The sequence below is a fragment of the Ovis aries genome, chromosome X (genome assembly GCF_016772045.2).
Source record: "Ovis aries strain OAR_USU_Benz2616 breed Rambouillet chromosome X, ARS-UI_Ramb_v3.0, whole genome shotgun sequence".
Lineage (NCBI taxonomy): Eukaryota > Metazoa > Chordata > Mammalia > Artiodactyla > Bovidae > Ovis > Ovis aries.
This window is the reverse complement of record NC_056080.1, coordinates 98451998-98468686: the sequence shown is the minus strand read 5'-3', so window position 1 is coordinate 98468686 and position 16689 is coordinate 98451998. Positions and strand designations below refer to the sequence as shown.

The 16689-nt window shown below is 43.0% G+C and overlaps 1 protein-coding gene across 14 annotated transcripts in view; it reads right to left on the bottom strand.

Annotated features, from left to right (window-relative positions):
* Positions 1-16689, bottom strand: part of ARHGEF6 (Rac/Cdc42 guanine nucleotide exchange factor 6) — a 116477-nt gene that overhangs the window by 78363 nt on the left and 21425 nt on the right. For 9 of the 14 annotated variants that reach the window (XM_004022312.6, XM_012107256.5, XM_012107257.5 and 6 more), the window contains 3 exons: positions 6254-6338; positions 3958-4082; positions 2165-2366 (listed from right to left, as the gene is read on the bottom strand). In XM_004022312.6, the coding sequence (XP_004022361.3) occupies positions 2165-2366; positions 3958-4082; positions 6254-6338 (412 nt within the window). Of the gene's footprint in view, positions 1-2164; positions 2367-3957; positions 4083-6253; positions 6339-6460; positions 6921-16689 lie in introns of those variants that run through there. The other 5 variants (XM_042242149.2, XM_060408209.1, XM_060408211.1 and 2 more) reach the window with 3 other exon arrangements.

Genomic DNA, 16689 nt, shown 5'->3' with positions numbered 1-16689 from the left:
AGTAGTGGCAACAGGGTCCAATTTTCCCCTGGGTGACCGGATAAGATGCTACTTCGAAGCCAACAAGGGAGCAAAGACCTGAAGTAGGTAAGGGTGGAGGGACAGCAGGTGAGGCAGGAACCTGTCTGGAACAGGCAACCAGGAGGCCCGCATGGCTGAAGTGGGACAAGTGAGGGGGAGAGAGGTCAGAAAGAAGGTCAGAGGGGACACCAGAGGCCAATCCTGGAGGCCATGTAGATTACTGGGATGACCTTGACCTTCACTGTTTTTGAGCTGGGAGCCATTATAGTACTCAAGTTACATTTTAAAAGAATCATTTTAAAAGTACCTTCTCAATCATTTTAATAGTGCTCAAGGTACATTTTAAAAGTACCCTCTGGCTATTGAGTTTAAACTACACTATAGGAGTGACAAGGACAGGGGCAGGGATGCCAGTTAAGAAGCTATTGCAGTAAACTAGGTGGGAAGTGGTCCATACTCTTCCAGTCCTAGGCTTTCCCTGAGAGGCAGGCCTCCTGACCCCAGTTAGGCAGACCTATTCTTGACAGCTGGAAAAGAGTTTCTAAGGGTTAGGTTCCCCAGGTGCTCAAACAAGAGCCAGAGCTTGCCAAGTGTATCCTTAACTGAGTTGTAAACCAAAGAGAGTTTAGGAAAAACTCCAAGAGAAGGGGTCCAAGACCAGGACAAACTTAGGGTGGTTGGTTCACAAGGGAGGAGCCAGACTATATGCTACAAGGCATCTCAGTAAGGGACACTATAAGGAGTGTGGCGTGCTGTCTGTTGGCTACTACATCCCCTCAACAATTCTTGGGATTCCCAGGCCAGGCCAGGAAGCAAGGGCTGTTCCTTTTACTTTTCTGATGAAGGCATTGAATCAGTGAACAAAGTTACAGTGAATCTGTCAAATTATTTAGAGAGTCTAACAATCAGATTATACACATTGAAAGATGTAAAAGGGGTAAAAATCGGCTGTGAAAATCATCAAAACCAAGGAAACTCCAGGCAAAACCCATGAAAATACTTCAGGGCTCAACAGAAACTCCTCGATTCCCAGTACTAAAAGATACTAAGACATTTACACACACACACACATAATTATAAATCTGTTAGTAAATACTTATTCCACTAAAGGAAATGCTCTACCTTCACCTGACACACAACACAGAAAAGTGTGAAGCTAAATTTCAGCTCAAATACTTTAGGGAAAAGCTCCTAACAGTGGTTATCTGGAGGAAGAGATAAGAGGGGAACTTTTATTGTCTCCATTATCTATTTTGATAAGTTTTAACTTATAGTGAGCCTATAATCTTATTAAATAATAGTATTAATTTTGAGGTATTAAAAAAGCAAAAAAGACATCAACCAAAGGAAAAAATATACCAAGGAGCTAACTACTCAAAAGGAGCCCCTGGGTAAATAGTTTTGAAGCAGGAAGAGCAATAATAATGTGAATAACTGAACCTTATTTTATCTGTATTATGACACATTTTTATAATGCCAAGGATTTTTGTTGGTTTTGTAATATAAGCAAGATTTAGTTTCTTGAAGAATAAAAGGCAAGAGAGTTACCTAAGAAAGTTCTAGAATGATTACTGATGAGCGATTAGATTGCATTCCTCTGGGTATCATCATGAAAAAGGGTAAACGGTTAGCAGTGTGCAATGACTTTAAGGGCAATCTTATTCAGAATCAAAGTGGCCAGACAGCTTCCTGCAGCCTTGTGATTGTTATTTCTCCTACATATCTCTGAGACATTTAGACTTAAGTTTGCTCAAAGAGCTTAGGGATAAAAAAAGGAAGCGAGCACATGGCCTCTCTTATTATTGTATTCTGCCATCAGTGATTCTTGGAGTAGCAGGAAGGACTTTGTAGATGGGCTACAGGGGCTAGAATTAGTAGCAGAAAGGGACATAGTTAAGGTGGAACAGTTGTCTAAGCTTTGAATTCTTTTGCTTTTTTAGTTTCTTGCCGCCTTGATGTAATCTAAATACAACTTGGCTTCAAAATATCTAATCACAGATTTTTTTTACCCCAGTTCTGTTCTAGTCTTTTTCACATATACCAGTACAAACAATTCTGTGAACCAATGAAAACTGCAAGATTTTCTGTCCAAAGACCAAAAAAAGCTTTGAGAGTCAAAAAAGCTTTGAAAAGATTGACTTACCACTGGATTTAATTTCTCGGACATAATTACTAGGGAACCAGCCTGTTCTCCCATTTAATGTGCCTTCCCACCAGCCTCCTTCTTCAACTCTAGTGACATAAATGATGTCCCCTTTACAGACAGACAGCTCGTCTTCATTAGTCTGCTTAAAGTTGAATCTCGCCTTTACTATCAACTGGTGACTTCCATTTTCCGTCATCTCCTGGAGAAATAAAAGTCACACCAGATTAGGTACTTATGTCAACGAGGCTGGGGCAGAAATTCTATGAATTTAGGCAAATAAAGTAGGGTGACCAAGGATAAAACCCCAGGTCTATCTCAGTCTTGAATCTTTAACTTAGGAATGGGCCTAATGTAGGTAGGCCTTTCGGGGACACAGGCAGTGAGAAGAAGGGGATTAATAAAGCCCTCAAAATTGTAGGCAAACTTTTGCATTTGTGAGAATGTGTATTTTGGAGGGGGTCATGCCTTCATCTCCTTGTCCCCCACCAGTAGATACTACTTTTATTTTTTTGGCCACATCACTCAGCTTGTGGGGATCTTAGTTTCCCTACCAAGAATCAAACCCAGGCTCCCCTCAATGGAAGCATGGAGTCCTCATCACTGGACTGCCAGGGAATTCCTGAAAGATACTTATTTAAATGAGCTAGGAAACAAAGTAGATTAATAAACTATCCCACTCTGCCTGTACCCAACACTCAGACAAAGTCTTACATAATTACATGACCATGATTAGGTACTAACCTCATCTCATAAAATCTGCCTCCCACCTCCCAATTACTAAGAATATCTTAAATTGGCTAAGGCTTAGTCATATGCAAAGATCAAATATCCCATAGTTACCCAAGTCAGGAGCTCTTAACCTGTCACAGGTCCCTGAGAAGATGATGGCACAATGTGCCTTTACCCAAAACAGAGACTAGAAAGTTCAGGGAGAAGATTTTGCATACAATTGGAGAGGGCCCAAGAGGTATGGAACCATACAGTGTTCATCAGCTTCTGAAAGGGATCTCTGATCTCAAAAGGTTAAGTGCTTTGGAAGTAATTAAAGTACTTTGGAACTAATAGCTCCTGATGGCTTAAAGCAAGTGGGTGGATTTTGACAAGGAATAAAGGTCTCAAAAGAGCAGAAGCTAGGGTGCTTCCTTCCAAAAGAAAGCTCCCATTAAGACCAAATGCAATGATAACTGAGCCATCCCAATACAGGAGCTCAATAGGAATGCAAAGAGAAAAAGAAAATGGCAGTGATGATGATGAGAGCAAGTAATATATATTGATTTCCTGCACTGTGCCAGGCACTATTTAGTTCTCTAATAAGCCGGGGGCGGGGGCGGGAGCGAGGGGTGGGGGCTGGTGACGGGGAAATAACAGCAAACTTCCCTCAGGAAGTTGGACTAACAACTGACATTTGCATAGGGTTCTCAGTTGCTCAATTCTAGAAAGGGATGGGCTTCCCTGCTGGCTCAGACAGTCAAGAATCTGCCTGCAATGCAGGAGACCTGGGTTTCAATCCCTGGGTCAGGAAGATCCCCTGGAGAAGGGAATGGCTACCCACTCCAGTAGAAAGGGATAGAACTTTGAGGCTTCAACCCTGACTTTCTGACTCTGCGGCCCACATGCCTTTGATGCGTTCCCTTGGGCCAGCCTGAATTGGGGTGAGGTTCCAAATTCATTTTACCACAACACCGCAAACCAACAGGATGGTATGTCACCACCTATGGAGATGTAACCAAGATAGCCATCGAATTTTACAGATTTAAAAACAGGCCAGGGGAATTGGGGACCATACTTACCACTGGCTTTGACTGCCTCTGCAGTCCTGGAGCTGTGCTAGAAACTGCTCCCTGTGGGTTTGTCTGAGAACTATTAGCAGCGCTAAGAGAAGAGGAACGTCGACATGGCCTTTCTGAGAGCTGATCTGTGAAAAGAGGAAAAGGCACCGTAAAGAGAGGCCCTTGTGTCAGAAAAACGTCTCCAGCAAAATATTATCTTTCACGGGACATTATCAAAGGCAATCTGACCAAACTTCTAACTGTTCCATGATGAACATGCTGAGCTTATTTCATCCCCCCTCCCCTCCATTGCAGTGGCCAACTTCTCTTTCTTAACCTTACTGGCCATTGTTCTCCAGTAGAAAGAAAAACAGCGACACAACCACATTTTCTCTTAACCCATTTCTCTACAACACTTTGCTCCTGAACCCGTTGCAACAGTATGCCCTGTGATCCCCAGCAGAACTATATTGGGTACCAAACAGCTGTCTGTGGCTCTTATTACTTTGAAATATTTTAAATTTCTCGCTTTGTTTTTTGGCCCATAACTGAGTGGTTCTTTTCTTCCTCACATGGAGCAATGTGGCACATATAATGTCAAATCTCCCTTTGTGCCTGGGGGATGGGAGAATAAGAATGAGAGGGAATGTGTGTCTGGGAAAGATGCAGTCTTGATACTAAAATCTTTTTTTTTTAACTCAAGTTCAAGAGTCTTTTCCTTGAAACCATGTGAAATTCGATCAGCCCAGCGCTGAGTTGGGTGTTTTCAGAATGCCCAGAGCATACTAAAGGGAGGAGTTGGCTTCCTGACAAATTCAAATGAGAGTTCTTTTCCTCTCCATTTATTTTTAAAAGATATAAACTGCAAAAGTCTAAAGCCCAAACATTCCCTAGGCGACAAGCTCAGTATCCAAGTAATTTCCTTGATGCTGTGGGTTTTAACTTTCACCTCCTTGTATTTTATAAATATCTGTGGCAAGGGAAGAGACTGTAAAACTTGCTAGGAGAGTTTGGCAAAGGAACATATAATTTGTATGGCATAATGTTAGAATTATACAATCCTCCCTGCCCAGAACTGGATAGTTGTCATGTGTGTTAAATATAGTTACTTGAATTAGCTGTACTTTCTGCTATATGCCTTGCAATAGCGCCAAAGCATTTTCTTCCAGAAAGCAAAAGAACAACTTCAGAGAAGTATTTTTACATTTATTGCTATTATATACAGCTCTTTTGACTAAAACTGTAATTACTTGATAGCTTCCAAGATGCCCCAGCCTCTTTGGCACTTGATTATATTGTCTGTTCTTGTTCTTTAATTGTTTCACATGGGTAAGTTGAGTCTCCCTAAATAGATGGTAATTTTCTCCAGGGCGGGGACCACGTCTTACACTTTCTTTGTAGCACCTGGCAGTGCTGGGCACACAGCGTGTTGACTTTTCAGTGTTTTGAGCAGCAAGACCCAAGTTGGAGCGTCGGGGCTCTAGAGTCAGTGAGATGTGGATCTGAATTCCAGGTCTGCTGCTTACTTTCTGCTCGAACCACTATAGGCCTGACTTTCTTCATCTGTAATATGGACCTACTACTGACACCTACTCCACCTACTCCCAGGCTTGTTTCAAAGATTGAATGGGACTACCGATGGCTCTTAGGACAGTCATGACCCATGGTAAGGGGTCAACGCATGCTAACTATGGTTATTACTGCCCTGCTCTCAGTAAGATACTGTATCATGGAAGGAATGAAGCTATCCTTTAAGGTTATCATCATTTGGTTCACATGTACTAGGATTTATATTTATTTCATTCTGCCAATGTGATGGGTACTAAACATTTAAATAAATGATGTTCTTTTCTCTCACTATGAACCTGAGGTTTCATTTCCAGTGCGAGGTTACTGAAGGGTTCCTTAACATGGACAAAGACATACTGAAAACTATGAGAAAAAAAAAAAATGTCTCTGGCGGGGAAAGGGAAGTAACGGCTGCATTTTGTAAACTTTATGAAAAAAGGAACTGATCTTTTTCCTTTTAATTTTCTGCCTGTTATACTCAGGGGTCTATTTGATAGCTTTGAATGAAATTGTTTCTTGATTCTTACTATATTAAGGGCATTAGAAAACATCTGTAATAGTTAAAATGTTGAAATCCTAAAGTATGACGAATTAAAGCATCTGGCACCCACTGGGGTTCTTTTAAGGGGAAGAGAGAAATCTGTCCCAAGGGCACAGTTGTGGCCATAGTCGGATCCTAGAGGAATCAGAGACACGTGAACCCAAACATGTCACCCAGGCCCCCCCACCCATCTCAAGCCCTACTTACCTTCTGTTGCTTTGTTGACAGCTAAAAGAGTGTGCAGAACCTTGGAGAAATTGACCCCTGCATAAAGGTCCTCAGGATCAAATATCTATGAGAAAGGAAATTGAAACTGTTAAGACACTGTAAGTATTCAACTCAACAAACCAAAGTATCAGAAGGCTACTTCCTCCAGCTCTCAGGGGAAAATAATGTAAAAGCCAAGACCCAAACCTCTGTATACCGTTGGGAAAAAATGAAAGCGGCAGCAAAGCCGCCTAATGACATATGGCAGCCATCAGTGAGTCAGAGAGAAGCAGTAATGGGAAATGAGAACTACGCCGAGTGCAGCGCCCACCAGGAAACGCACAGACCTGCTCTTCTGACCTGAACCCATCAATACTCTCGGCCCAGTTACCGGAAACCCTGTGCTAGGTTACAGTCAGTGCCCATCAACTACCGAAGGAGGGGGAGCCCTTGTGACACCCTTCCCTAAGTACACTTTATTCACTGTGCTCAGCCGGGCGCTGTCAGCACTGCCTTCCTCACTTCTGCCCATCCTCACTGTGGCCACACACTGGGTCCCAACTTCACACTGCCCAAACTTCCTGCCTAGGCCTGCCTCTTGCTCCCAGCCTCAGTGCCCAGTTTCTGCGGCTTGATCTTGCCCCTCTCAGCTCATCTTCATGGATCTGACCCTTGGCCACTCTGAGCCTCTAGGTTTTTCCTGGCCTTAGGTAACTTTTCCGGATATGACCTCTGCCCTTCCTGGTATTGCTCAACTGCTGGCAGCAAAACATTGAAGAAATACAATATTTCACATGGCCAGTTGTAACCATCATTCTGATATCCCCTGTCCCTAGGGAAGATACCAAGCAGTTACTGTTTTAAAGACAATTGTTCATTTAAAAGTGTATTCAATATCTTGTAATAACCTATCATGGAAGTGAATCTGAAAAGGAATAGATCTATAGATGTATAAGTGAATCACTTTGCTGTACACCTGAAACATTGTAGATCAATTATACTTTAGTAAAAAATAATTTCACAAATTTAAGAATAAAATTGTAAATGCTTTCAATGTATTAAAGTGTATGGCGATGTCTTCTAGTCTCATAAATGTGTATTTGAAACTAGAAGTCTGCTCAAGGACAGGCTCAACCTATTAATCTGCCAGTCAGTGATACAGATCTATATATGGTTTAGTGGCTAAGTCTTGTCTGACTCTTATGACCCCATGGACTGTAGCCTGCCAGGTTTCTCTGTGCATGGGATTTCCCAAGCAAGAATACTAGAATGGGTTGCCATTTCTTTCTCCAGGGGATCTTCCCAACCCAGGGATCGAACCCACATCTCCTTCATTGGCAGGCAGATTCTTTACCACCGAGCCACCTGGATTCCCAGATCTATATACATATCTATTGTGCTGTGCCATGCTGTGCTCAGTTGTATCTGACTCTTGCTACCCAGGGGATTGTAGCCCACCACACTCCTCTGTCCATGGGATTTCCCAGGCAAGAATACTGGAGTGGGTTGCCATTTCCTTCTCCAGGGATCTTCCCAACCCAGGGATCAAACCCACATCTCCTGCATTGGCAGGTGGATTCTTTACCACTAGCACCTCCCTCCAATGCTTAACCAGAGGCCCACTTTCTGGATGGAAATACACCTTAAAACATTTTGTTCCAGGATGTCAAGAAGTTTGTATCCTTTTTTTTCCCCCCAGTATGGTGATGGGAATAAAATGTACCTTTTCATGTGGGGCATGGTTGGTAATGAGCCTAAGATTCTGAAGGATCTGTCTTCCCTGATGGGAAGGTAGAGACATTTGTTCCATTTCTAATCTGCATGTTTTCTGGGAGCTTTGTCAAAATCCAATTTTGTCTTCTTTGTGTACATATTCTTTAAGACCTAAAATCTGTCTCTTGAGTGAAAATATATAGTATCCGTTTTTTTCCCCACATTTGGGAGGGAGGCCGTCCATGTAAACAATATATGCAAATGTGGGCCTCTTCTGAGACCCACAAGTCTTTATTCATTTAATCAATGAATGTTTTGCATTCAAGCTTAAAATGACTGATGAGCCCAATCACATCTAAAAATGAGATTCTAATATACTTCTAGCAAAGGGGAGATGTCAATATTACTAAAGAGTTAAAGGACACTACAATCCAAATATGTTCCTGAATGCTACAATCTAAAATGCAAAGGTTTCCAGGAATAAATGGATAGGCATTCTGTTTTAGTTTGCCAAGACCTGAGTGAACAAGATGCAACAGACCCTAGAGACACTATCAAGTATCCCATGGGATTCCAAACTTATTGTATCTCCCTTAGAAGTGATATCAATGGGAAAGTGTTAATGACATGTAAGGACTTCCCTGGTGGCTTAGATGGTAAAGCGTCTGTCTACAATGTGGGAGACCTGGGTTCGATCCCTGGGTCAGGAAGATTCCCTGGAGAAGGACATGGCAATCCACTCCAGTACTCTTGCCTGGAAAATCCCATGGACAGAGGAGCCTGGTAGGCTACAGTCCATGGGGTCGCAAAGAGTCAGACATGACCAAGCGACGTCACTTTCAACTTCACTTTAATGACATGTATGCCAAAATGGTAACAAAGCAAAAAAGTCCTAGTGGGAGTGTGAGCATGTGTATGCACATGGATGTGTGCATTGGGTAGATGTGGTGGAGATGAGTAGTGTCTAAAATAATAAATGGATGTAAATATTTGCAGAAAAAGGCTGAGAACTGTGATTAAAAAAAAAACCTCCACCTTTCTTTTGAGGTTGCTCCTTATCCAGGTTAATTGACCTCCTATAGGCGACCACACTGGCAATATTCACTTGTATTAGTTGTTGTTTAGTCGCTCAGTCATGTCCAACTCTTTGCAACCCCATGAACTGTAGCCTGCCGGGTTCCTCTGTCCACGGGATTTCCCAGGCAAGAATACTGGAGTGGGTTGCCATTTCCTTCTCCAGGGGATCTTCTCGACACAGGGATCAAACCCATATCTCCTGCATTGGCAGGCGGAGTCTTTACCACTGAGCCACTAGGGAAGCCCACTTGTGTTGGTACTTGGCCGAATTTGAGAATAAAGACACTGATCAGAAAATGAAACATGCATCAGCAAGAGGTACTGCATCTGCTTGAGGGAAGTTCCTGCACTATACACAGTTCCCTTTTTTAGAAAACCTCAATACACTAGAATTTACCCACAGATGCTGTTCTGAAGCACTCGGAACTACACAGGAAGAAGTTGGAAGCGGCCTCTCGGGACTAGTAGAGAAGGCAAAGCCAGAGGGTTATGATTTCTGAGCCAATGGAAAGTTAGACAGAACCATGTCACCCTCCACTGCACCACACCCTCATGAGCCTCACATGGAATAATACTGAACATTCCGTCCCAGACCTTCTTCCTCGCTCTTGAGATCGGTCACCTACTAAAATGGAAATACTGTCTACAGAAAGTGCAATACCTTGAGCTGCTATCAGTCTTTTACACCTTAGTGGAAATGAGAGGTGTGAAACCAAGTTTAGAGATGATGATGTGGAGAAAAACTAAGGGCACTGGCATCCATCTGGGAAAAAGCAAGGGAGACTCCCCCACCATGGAGAGGGTATGAGGTAAGTAGACTCCAGTACAAGTCACTTGCCTAGGATTAATCCCAATCATTTACATGTACAAAATGGAGAACCAATTCCCGTTTTCTATCTGCAAAGCACTGGGATGGTGAAAAGGTAATGCAAATTTCTGCTCAGATGCTATATGCGATTTCCCAATACAGTGGCCGGATGACACGCATCTCTGGCTCCTTTATGAAAGCTTCATGCACCTGTTTAGTGTCTCTGGTATGAAACTGAGCTTCAGATTAGCTGAACTTTTTAAAAATTATTTTTTGGTCCACACAATGCAGCATGTGGGATCTTAGTTCCCCGACCAGGGATTGAACCTGTGTCCCCTGCACTGGAAGCATGGAGTCTTAACCACTGGACAACCAGGGAAGTCCCTAGCTGAACTTTCTTGATACTTATTTTGGTGCAGAAATTAGCTGCTTAGTTCCAGTTGAATCTGTGAAGGTCGAATGAACAGCAGGATTCCCTCCCTCCATTCACCACTACTGTGAGACAGACAGGAAAGAAAAGATTGCTTCTTAGACTACAGCTCAACGGTTTCAAGGTTCCAGGCCTGCCATGGAAAGAGGCAAGGTTCAAGAATAACAACAGCAAAAAAACATTTACTCTACACTGGGTAAGCAATGGAGAGACAAGGAGTAAAGTTCATTAAAGATTTTAAGTATTTACATAGGGCTAGCCTAAGGTCTAATCCTACATCAGCAGCTGAAATCAGACAAGGCCCTTCATTTTTAAATGTTTCCCCACATTTTTCCATTTTGGATATCCACAATGACAGCAAAACCTATTTTCCATCCACTAAACACCAGGTGTTAATTCTGAACCATTGGGGATCTGCCAGTATAAGCTGCACAGAAGTTAATATTTATATGGCTTTACAAATAGATCCTTTTTGGAGGAGTTTTCAGTTTCAACATGTATGCTATTTTATGACATCCTCCCTAAACTGACAAAAGTAAGGAAGCACAGAAGACACTCCCCCAACCATTTGGTAATCTTACTGCTACAATTTCCTGACTTACTGAGCCCTTGCTATGTGCTATGGGCTGACACCATCCATTCATTGCCTTTGATCCTCCCAGCAAGCCTGTAATCTAGGTACAGTTATTTTCCCTCATTTTATAGATAAGTAAATGGTGACTCAAAGTAAGTAGTTAAGTCAGAAAGCAAGAATGTGATGGAATCAATAAAAATATACAAGAAAGTACTCTGAGGAGCATTTTAGCCCTGTATGCATACTCGAAGTTTTACTGTGTGTGTGTTAGTTGCTCAGTCATGCCCTGACTCTTTGCAACCCCACGGACTGTAGCCCACCAGGCTCCTCTGTCCATGGGATTCTCCAGGCAAGAATACTGGAGTGGGTTGCCATTCCTTTCTCCAGGAGATCTTCCTGACCCAGGGATCGAACCCAGGTTTCCTGCATCGCAGATAGCCTCCTTACCAACTGAGCCACCATGTTTTCCTGACATTAAAAAGATGAGAATGAAATCTGTGAGTTTGTACATGAAAAGAAATCCCTTGCTGCTGTCAATACAAGGAGTACCTTTACCACCCGCAGCAAGTTGGTTACAACCTCTAAGTCAACTTAGTTCAACTAATTGTGACAAAGAGAAATTCACCTGTATGAGAAGACTGTCTCTGCAGGGGTTTGCTTAACTCTTGTGCTGTCTTTCTCATTTCAGGGGGCAGCCCTGACCCAGCAGGCACCTCGTCGTGTTTGCCAGAAGGGGTTCAGGGCTGTACTAAGTTACTCCTGTTTGTTCGTCTGGTTCCATCGTCCATATACGTTAAGTGTTGGCTGACAGGGTGGGGGTGGGGGTCGGGGTGGGGGATCCGGCCCATGGTTACAGGTCATGCTCTAAGCATCTGCGTTAACCAGTCATAGCCCCCGCCACATCCTCGTTAAGACAAGAAGCCATACCACAAACCAGTTCAGAACTAGGTGATGCCTCTAATGCCATGTGGCTTCAGTACCACTCAGTGCATTTCATTTAAAGCTAATTCAGGGTTTGAGGGGATCACAATAGACTCCATCACTCAACTATTAAAGCCTAATCAACTGCAAAGCAAGTGATTCAGTGAGACCACATGCATATAGCTTATGTTTCAGGCCCATTTAGAAAAAGAAAATAACTTTTTTCAAATATTTTAGGAACATTCCATCTCTTCCTTGTTCTTCTTGTTCTTATTGAATAAGATCTTAAATTAACTTAGACCATCTTGAATCCCATTCTCTAATCCTCACAGCTGAGCACACTGCCTCTGTTAACCCCTGAACTTTGGAGGAAATGTCATTACGTCGTGCGACAGAGCAAGCACATCTGAGCTGCTTAGTCATATTTCACTGGGTGGCAGTGCTCCTGGTTCTGTAGACACGACCTGTGATGCTTCTACCCAGCTCCTCCTGAAAGCAGTCACCCAGTCAGCAACAAATAATCCTCTCATCTCAGAAACTGGACTCACTTTGATATTGGTATTCCACTTACTAGAATACAGGAGTTAGCATTTCTACTCTGCTTGGTTTTAAATGATAACTCTTCCAATTTGATATGGTGCAAAGCCTGCTCGCCACTTCTCTCCATTATTTCCTTCCTTCCTCTACACTTCAGCAATTTAGAGAACAAGGTCTGACTTATGCACGTAGCTGCAATAACATCGGTGTGCTGAAAAGAACACCGACGTGAGGGTCAGGAAGCCTTGACTCTAATCCAAGATTTGTCACTGCGGGGCAGTTGCGAGGACTCAAGGAAAGCAACACTACTTTCTTTGTGTCTCTGTTTCCCATCTGGATGGTGAGAGATGTCTTTGACCAAAGGAGCACAGTAAAAGGCCTGCTGATTCATCCTCTGAACAGGGGCTCCCAAAGGCAGCATCTTGGCTGGGTCCCCAAGGTCCAGAATCTGGTCTTCAAATCTCAAGGCTCTTGAAAATAGACTCACATTAACCACATTCACAAAAGGCTAATACATAAAGTGAAAAGCCAATGTACTAATTTTTCAAAAAATGAACCATTAAGAGGATTGGATCCTTCCATTTTATGGCCTAGATCACTCTCTCCCAACAGAGAAATCTACATGGTAAGCCAAATTACAATCAGAAATTTGTTGGATAATACAGAATCAGAGCAAAGGGAGTCTGGAGTATCACAGCCTAACATAATTATTACCTGTTTACAGCCGATTTTTTTTTCCAAAATGTCATTTTTAAATGGCTTATTTATAAATTCTGGCTCTATCTTCCTGCCAGTGCTTTGTGGGACTCACGTTGCAACTGGGGATGGCTTTGACCATCTATGTCCTTTTGTTTCTGTGGATTTATACAGAGTTACTTTAGATAACTAATATGGGCTTCTTGATGACTTGGACCTCATGATATCCAGAGCCAGGAAGTCCAGCTTCACAGAGCTCCTGTAAAACGAGCAAAGGTCTGAGCATAATTGTCACTGCTCACGCCTCATCTCAAAATCCCAAAATCCACTTCCAGATGGCTTCCTCAGCATCACTGACATCACTGCATCCAACTTTATGATCTCCATTCTTCCTTGTGAGCACATGTTTACGGCAAAAACCACTTTCTCTACAACAGAAATTTATCTTCAGTTGAGTAGCAAGTGTTCAGGAAAGAGGGAAAGGAATGAGGAATAATATGGGCATCCTTATGGAAACAGTCGGAGAAGGCGATGGCACCCCACTCCAGTACTCTTGCCTGGAAAATCCCATGGTGGGCTGCAGTCCATGGGGTCGCAAAGAGTCGGACATGACTGAGCGACTTCACTTTCACTTTTCACTTTCATGCATTGGAGAAGGAAATGGCAACCCACTCCAGCGTTCTTGCCTGGAGAATCCCAGGGATGGCGGAGTCTGTGGGGTCACACAGAGTCGGACACGACTGAAGCGACTTAGCAGTAGCAGCAGCATGGAAACAGTGCCAAGATTAAAAAGAGAAAGAGAGAGGACAATTGGCTTTGGATAATCTCACCAAAAAGAGAGTAGACGTGAAAGAAAGGAAAAGACAAAATCTCTCTTGTCAATAGCACTTGCCAAGCCAAGGAGAGAAGCCGAAGACCTAGAACCAGCTGCCGCCCAGCCAGATGGCCACTGTGGCCCACCTCCCGCCCCCCACCGTCCTCCTGTGCCTCTGTCACTAGAGTTACACAAGCTGCCAGTTTTGAAGGGTAGGGCGGACAGACCCTCCAGACCCCTCCCCCCTCCGCTGGAGCATCTGTGCACCGGAGCTGGGGGTGTCCTCCCTGAGCCCTAAGTCCCCACCCCTTCAGAGAAGGCGACTTATTTCTTAGTCTTGCAGATTGGAATAAGGAACATATTTTCCCAGAGATACAGCATCATTCCCGCCACTTAGTCTCTGTGACATCTGTAATTCAGTCACATTAGTTATTAAACAAGCCGCTGTAGGCCGGCCAGAAAACAGTCACCGTGTAGCGCCATATTTCTATGGGAAAATCTGCTATGTTTTCCTTACAATAACTTAAAAACAAACTTTTGGAAAATCCATTTTTACACTGAAGGATGCCTGAACATGGGGTCCCAAATCAACATCCTCATCCTTTATACTTCTTCCTTGTCCTTTCATGTAAAGGATAAATTAAAAAGATAAAAAACACCCTAGATATTCCAGGTACTATTTCTTTTAGAACTCCCCATGATGAATCCAGCCATAGGTATAAAGACCATGAGAAGAAGCTCGGAAAGTCAAAGTGCCGAGAGCTCCTGCTGGTTTAATTGTCCAGGCAGTGAAGGAGGGGACTCTCCTGTGAAGACAGGGTTCCCAAAGCCCCTGCTTTCTATGATTTAGGGTCAGAGCCAGAAAACCTAGTAGAAGCAACTGCTTCGCAACAAATTCCATGCACAGGAGAGACTAGTGTTACATGTTGTTGCTCAGTCCTTCAGTTGCATCCAACTCTGCAATCCCATGGACTGTAGCACGCCAAGCTTATATCAATAAATCATCACTCGCTGGTGAACTGGTAAGGTGGACTATCAGAGAAACTTAAATAAGTCCCATGAAGCCAGATTTTTAAAACATCTTCATGTCTGGGCATTGGGGAAGGATGGACTGAGAGTTTGGGATTAGCAGATGCAAACGATTACTTATAGAATGGATAAACAACCAGGTCCTCTGTCATCCCCTTTTCCTCCCGCCTTCAATCTTTCCCAGCATCAGGGTCTTTTCAAATAAGTCAGTTCTTCGCATCAGGTGGCCCAAGTATTGGAGCTTCAGCTTCAGCATCAGTCCTTCCAATGAATATTCAGGACTAATTTCCTTTAGGATGGACTGGTTGGATCTCCTTGCAGTCCAAGGGATTCTCGGGAGTCTTCTTCAACACCACAGTTTGAAAGTATCAGTTCTCTGGTGCTCAGCCTTCTTATGGTCCAACTCTCACATCCGTACATGACTACTGGAAAAAACTGTAGCTTTGACTAGACGGACCTTTGTCGGCAAAGTAATGTCTCTGCTTTTTAATATGCTGTCTAGGTTGGTCACAGCTTTCTTCCAAGGAGCAAGGGAGTCCTTTTAATTTCATGGCTGCAGTCACCATCTGCAGTGATTTTGGAGCCCAAGAAAGCCTGTCACTGTTTCCATTGTTTCCCCGTCTATTTGCCATGAAGTGATGGGACCAGATGCCATTATCTTAGTTTTTTTAATATTGAGTTTTAAGCCAGCTTTTTCACTCTCCTCTTCCACCTTCATCAAGAGGCTCTTTATTTCCTCTCTACTTTCTGCCACAAGGGTGGTGTCATCTGCATATCTAAGGTTATTGATACTTCTCCCCACAATCTTGATTCCAGCTTGTACTTCATCCAGTCAGGCATTCTGCATGATGTACTCTGCATATAAGTTAAATAAGCAGGGTGACGATATATAGCCTTTACGAGCACAAAGCTGAGGGAGGGAGGTGGGCAATGAACACAGGAGTCCCTCCTCTGGCAGTCTCATCCACTGCCTTCCTTAAAGTCCTCCACCCTCATGCCTCTCTTTCTTCTTGCTGTCTGCACAGATGGCACACACATAAGCTCTCAATCAACTCATGTAATACTCTCTACTTATTCTGCAGGGAAAGCCAACTCTTTGCAGCACAGTGTCCCCCAGCCCTGGTCCAGCATTCAATACATATGAGACACTCAATAAACCACCATTCATTGGTGGATTGGTAGGGTGGACTATCAGAAAAACTGAAATAAGCCCCATGAAGCCAGATTTTTAAAATGTTTTCATATCTGGTTGTGGAGGAGGGACGGACTGGGAGTTTGGGGTTAGCAGATGCAAACTATTACTTACAGAATGGATAAACAACCAGGTCTTACTGTATAGCACAAGAAAGTATATTTGATATCCTGGGACAAACCATAAAGGAAAAGAATATTAAAAATGTATAACTGAATCACTTTGCTGTACAGCAGAAATTAACATAACATTGTAAATCAACTATACTGCAATAGTCTTAAATTTTTTTTCATCTCTGGATCCTCAGTGTCTAGAAGAGTGTCACATAGTATGTGTTCAAAAGCTGTTTGATGAATTACAGTTTAGAAGCTTTCACCAATTGGTGATTAATTACAATTGAGGAAAAGGCATTGTCAGGATCACAAGTAAAGCCAAAAAAAAAAAAAAAACATGATTAGCAAAGAAAAAGAATCTATTTCCATATGACTTTTCAGGAAACATCTGTTATCTAAACTAACACACACCTGTGCTTATCCCCAAACTGAAGCCCAGTGACTGTGAGGTGACTAAAGATGCTTCAAACTCCACGGGGATGGATTTCAGTGATTCATGTACCCATGCAATTTCTGGCTTGTCTCAGGTGGT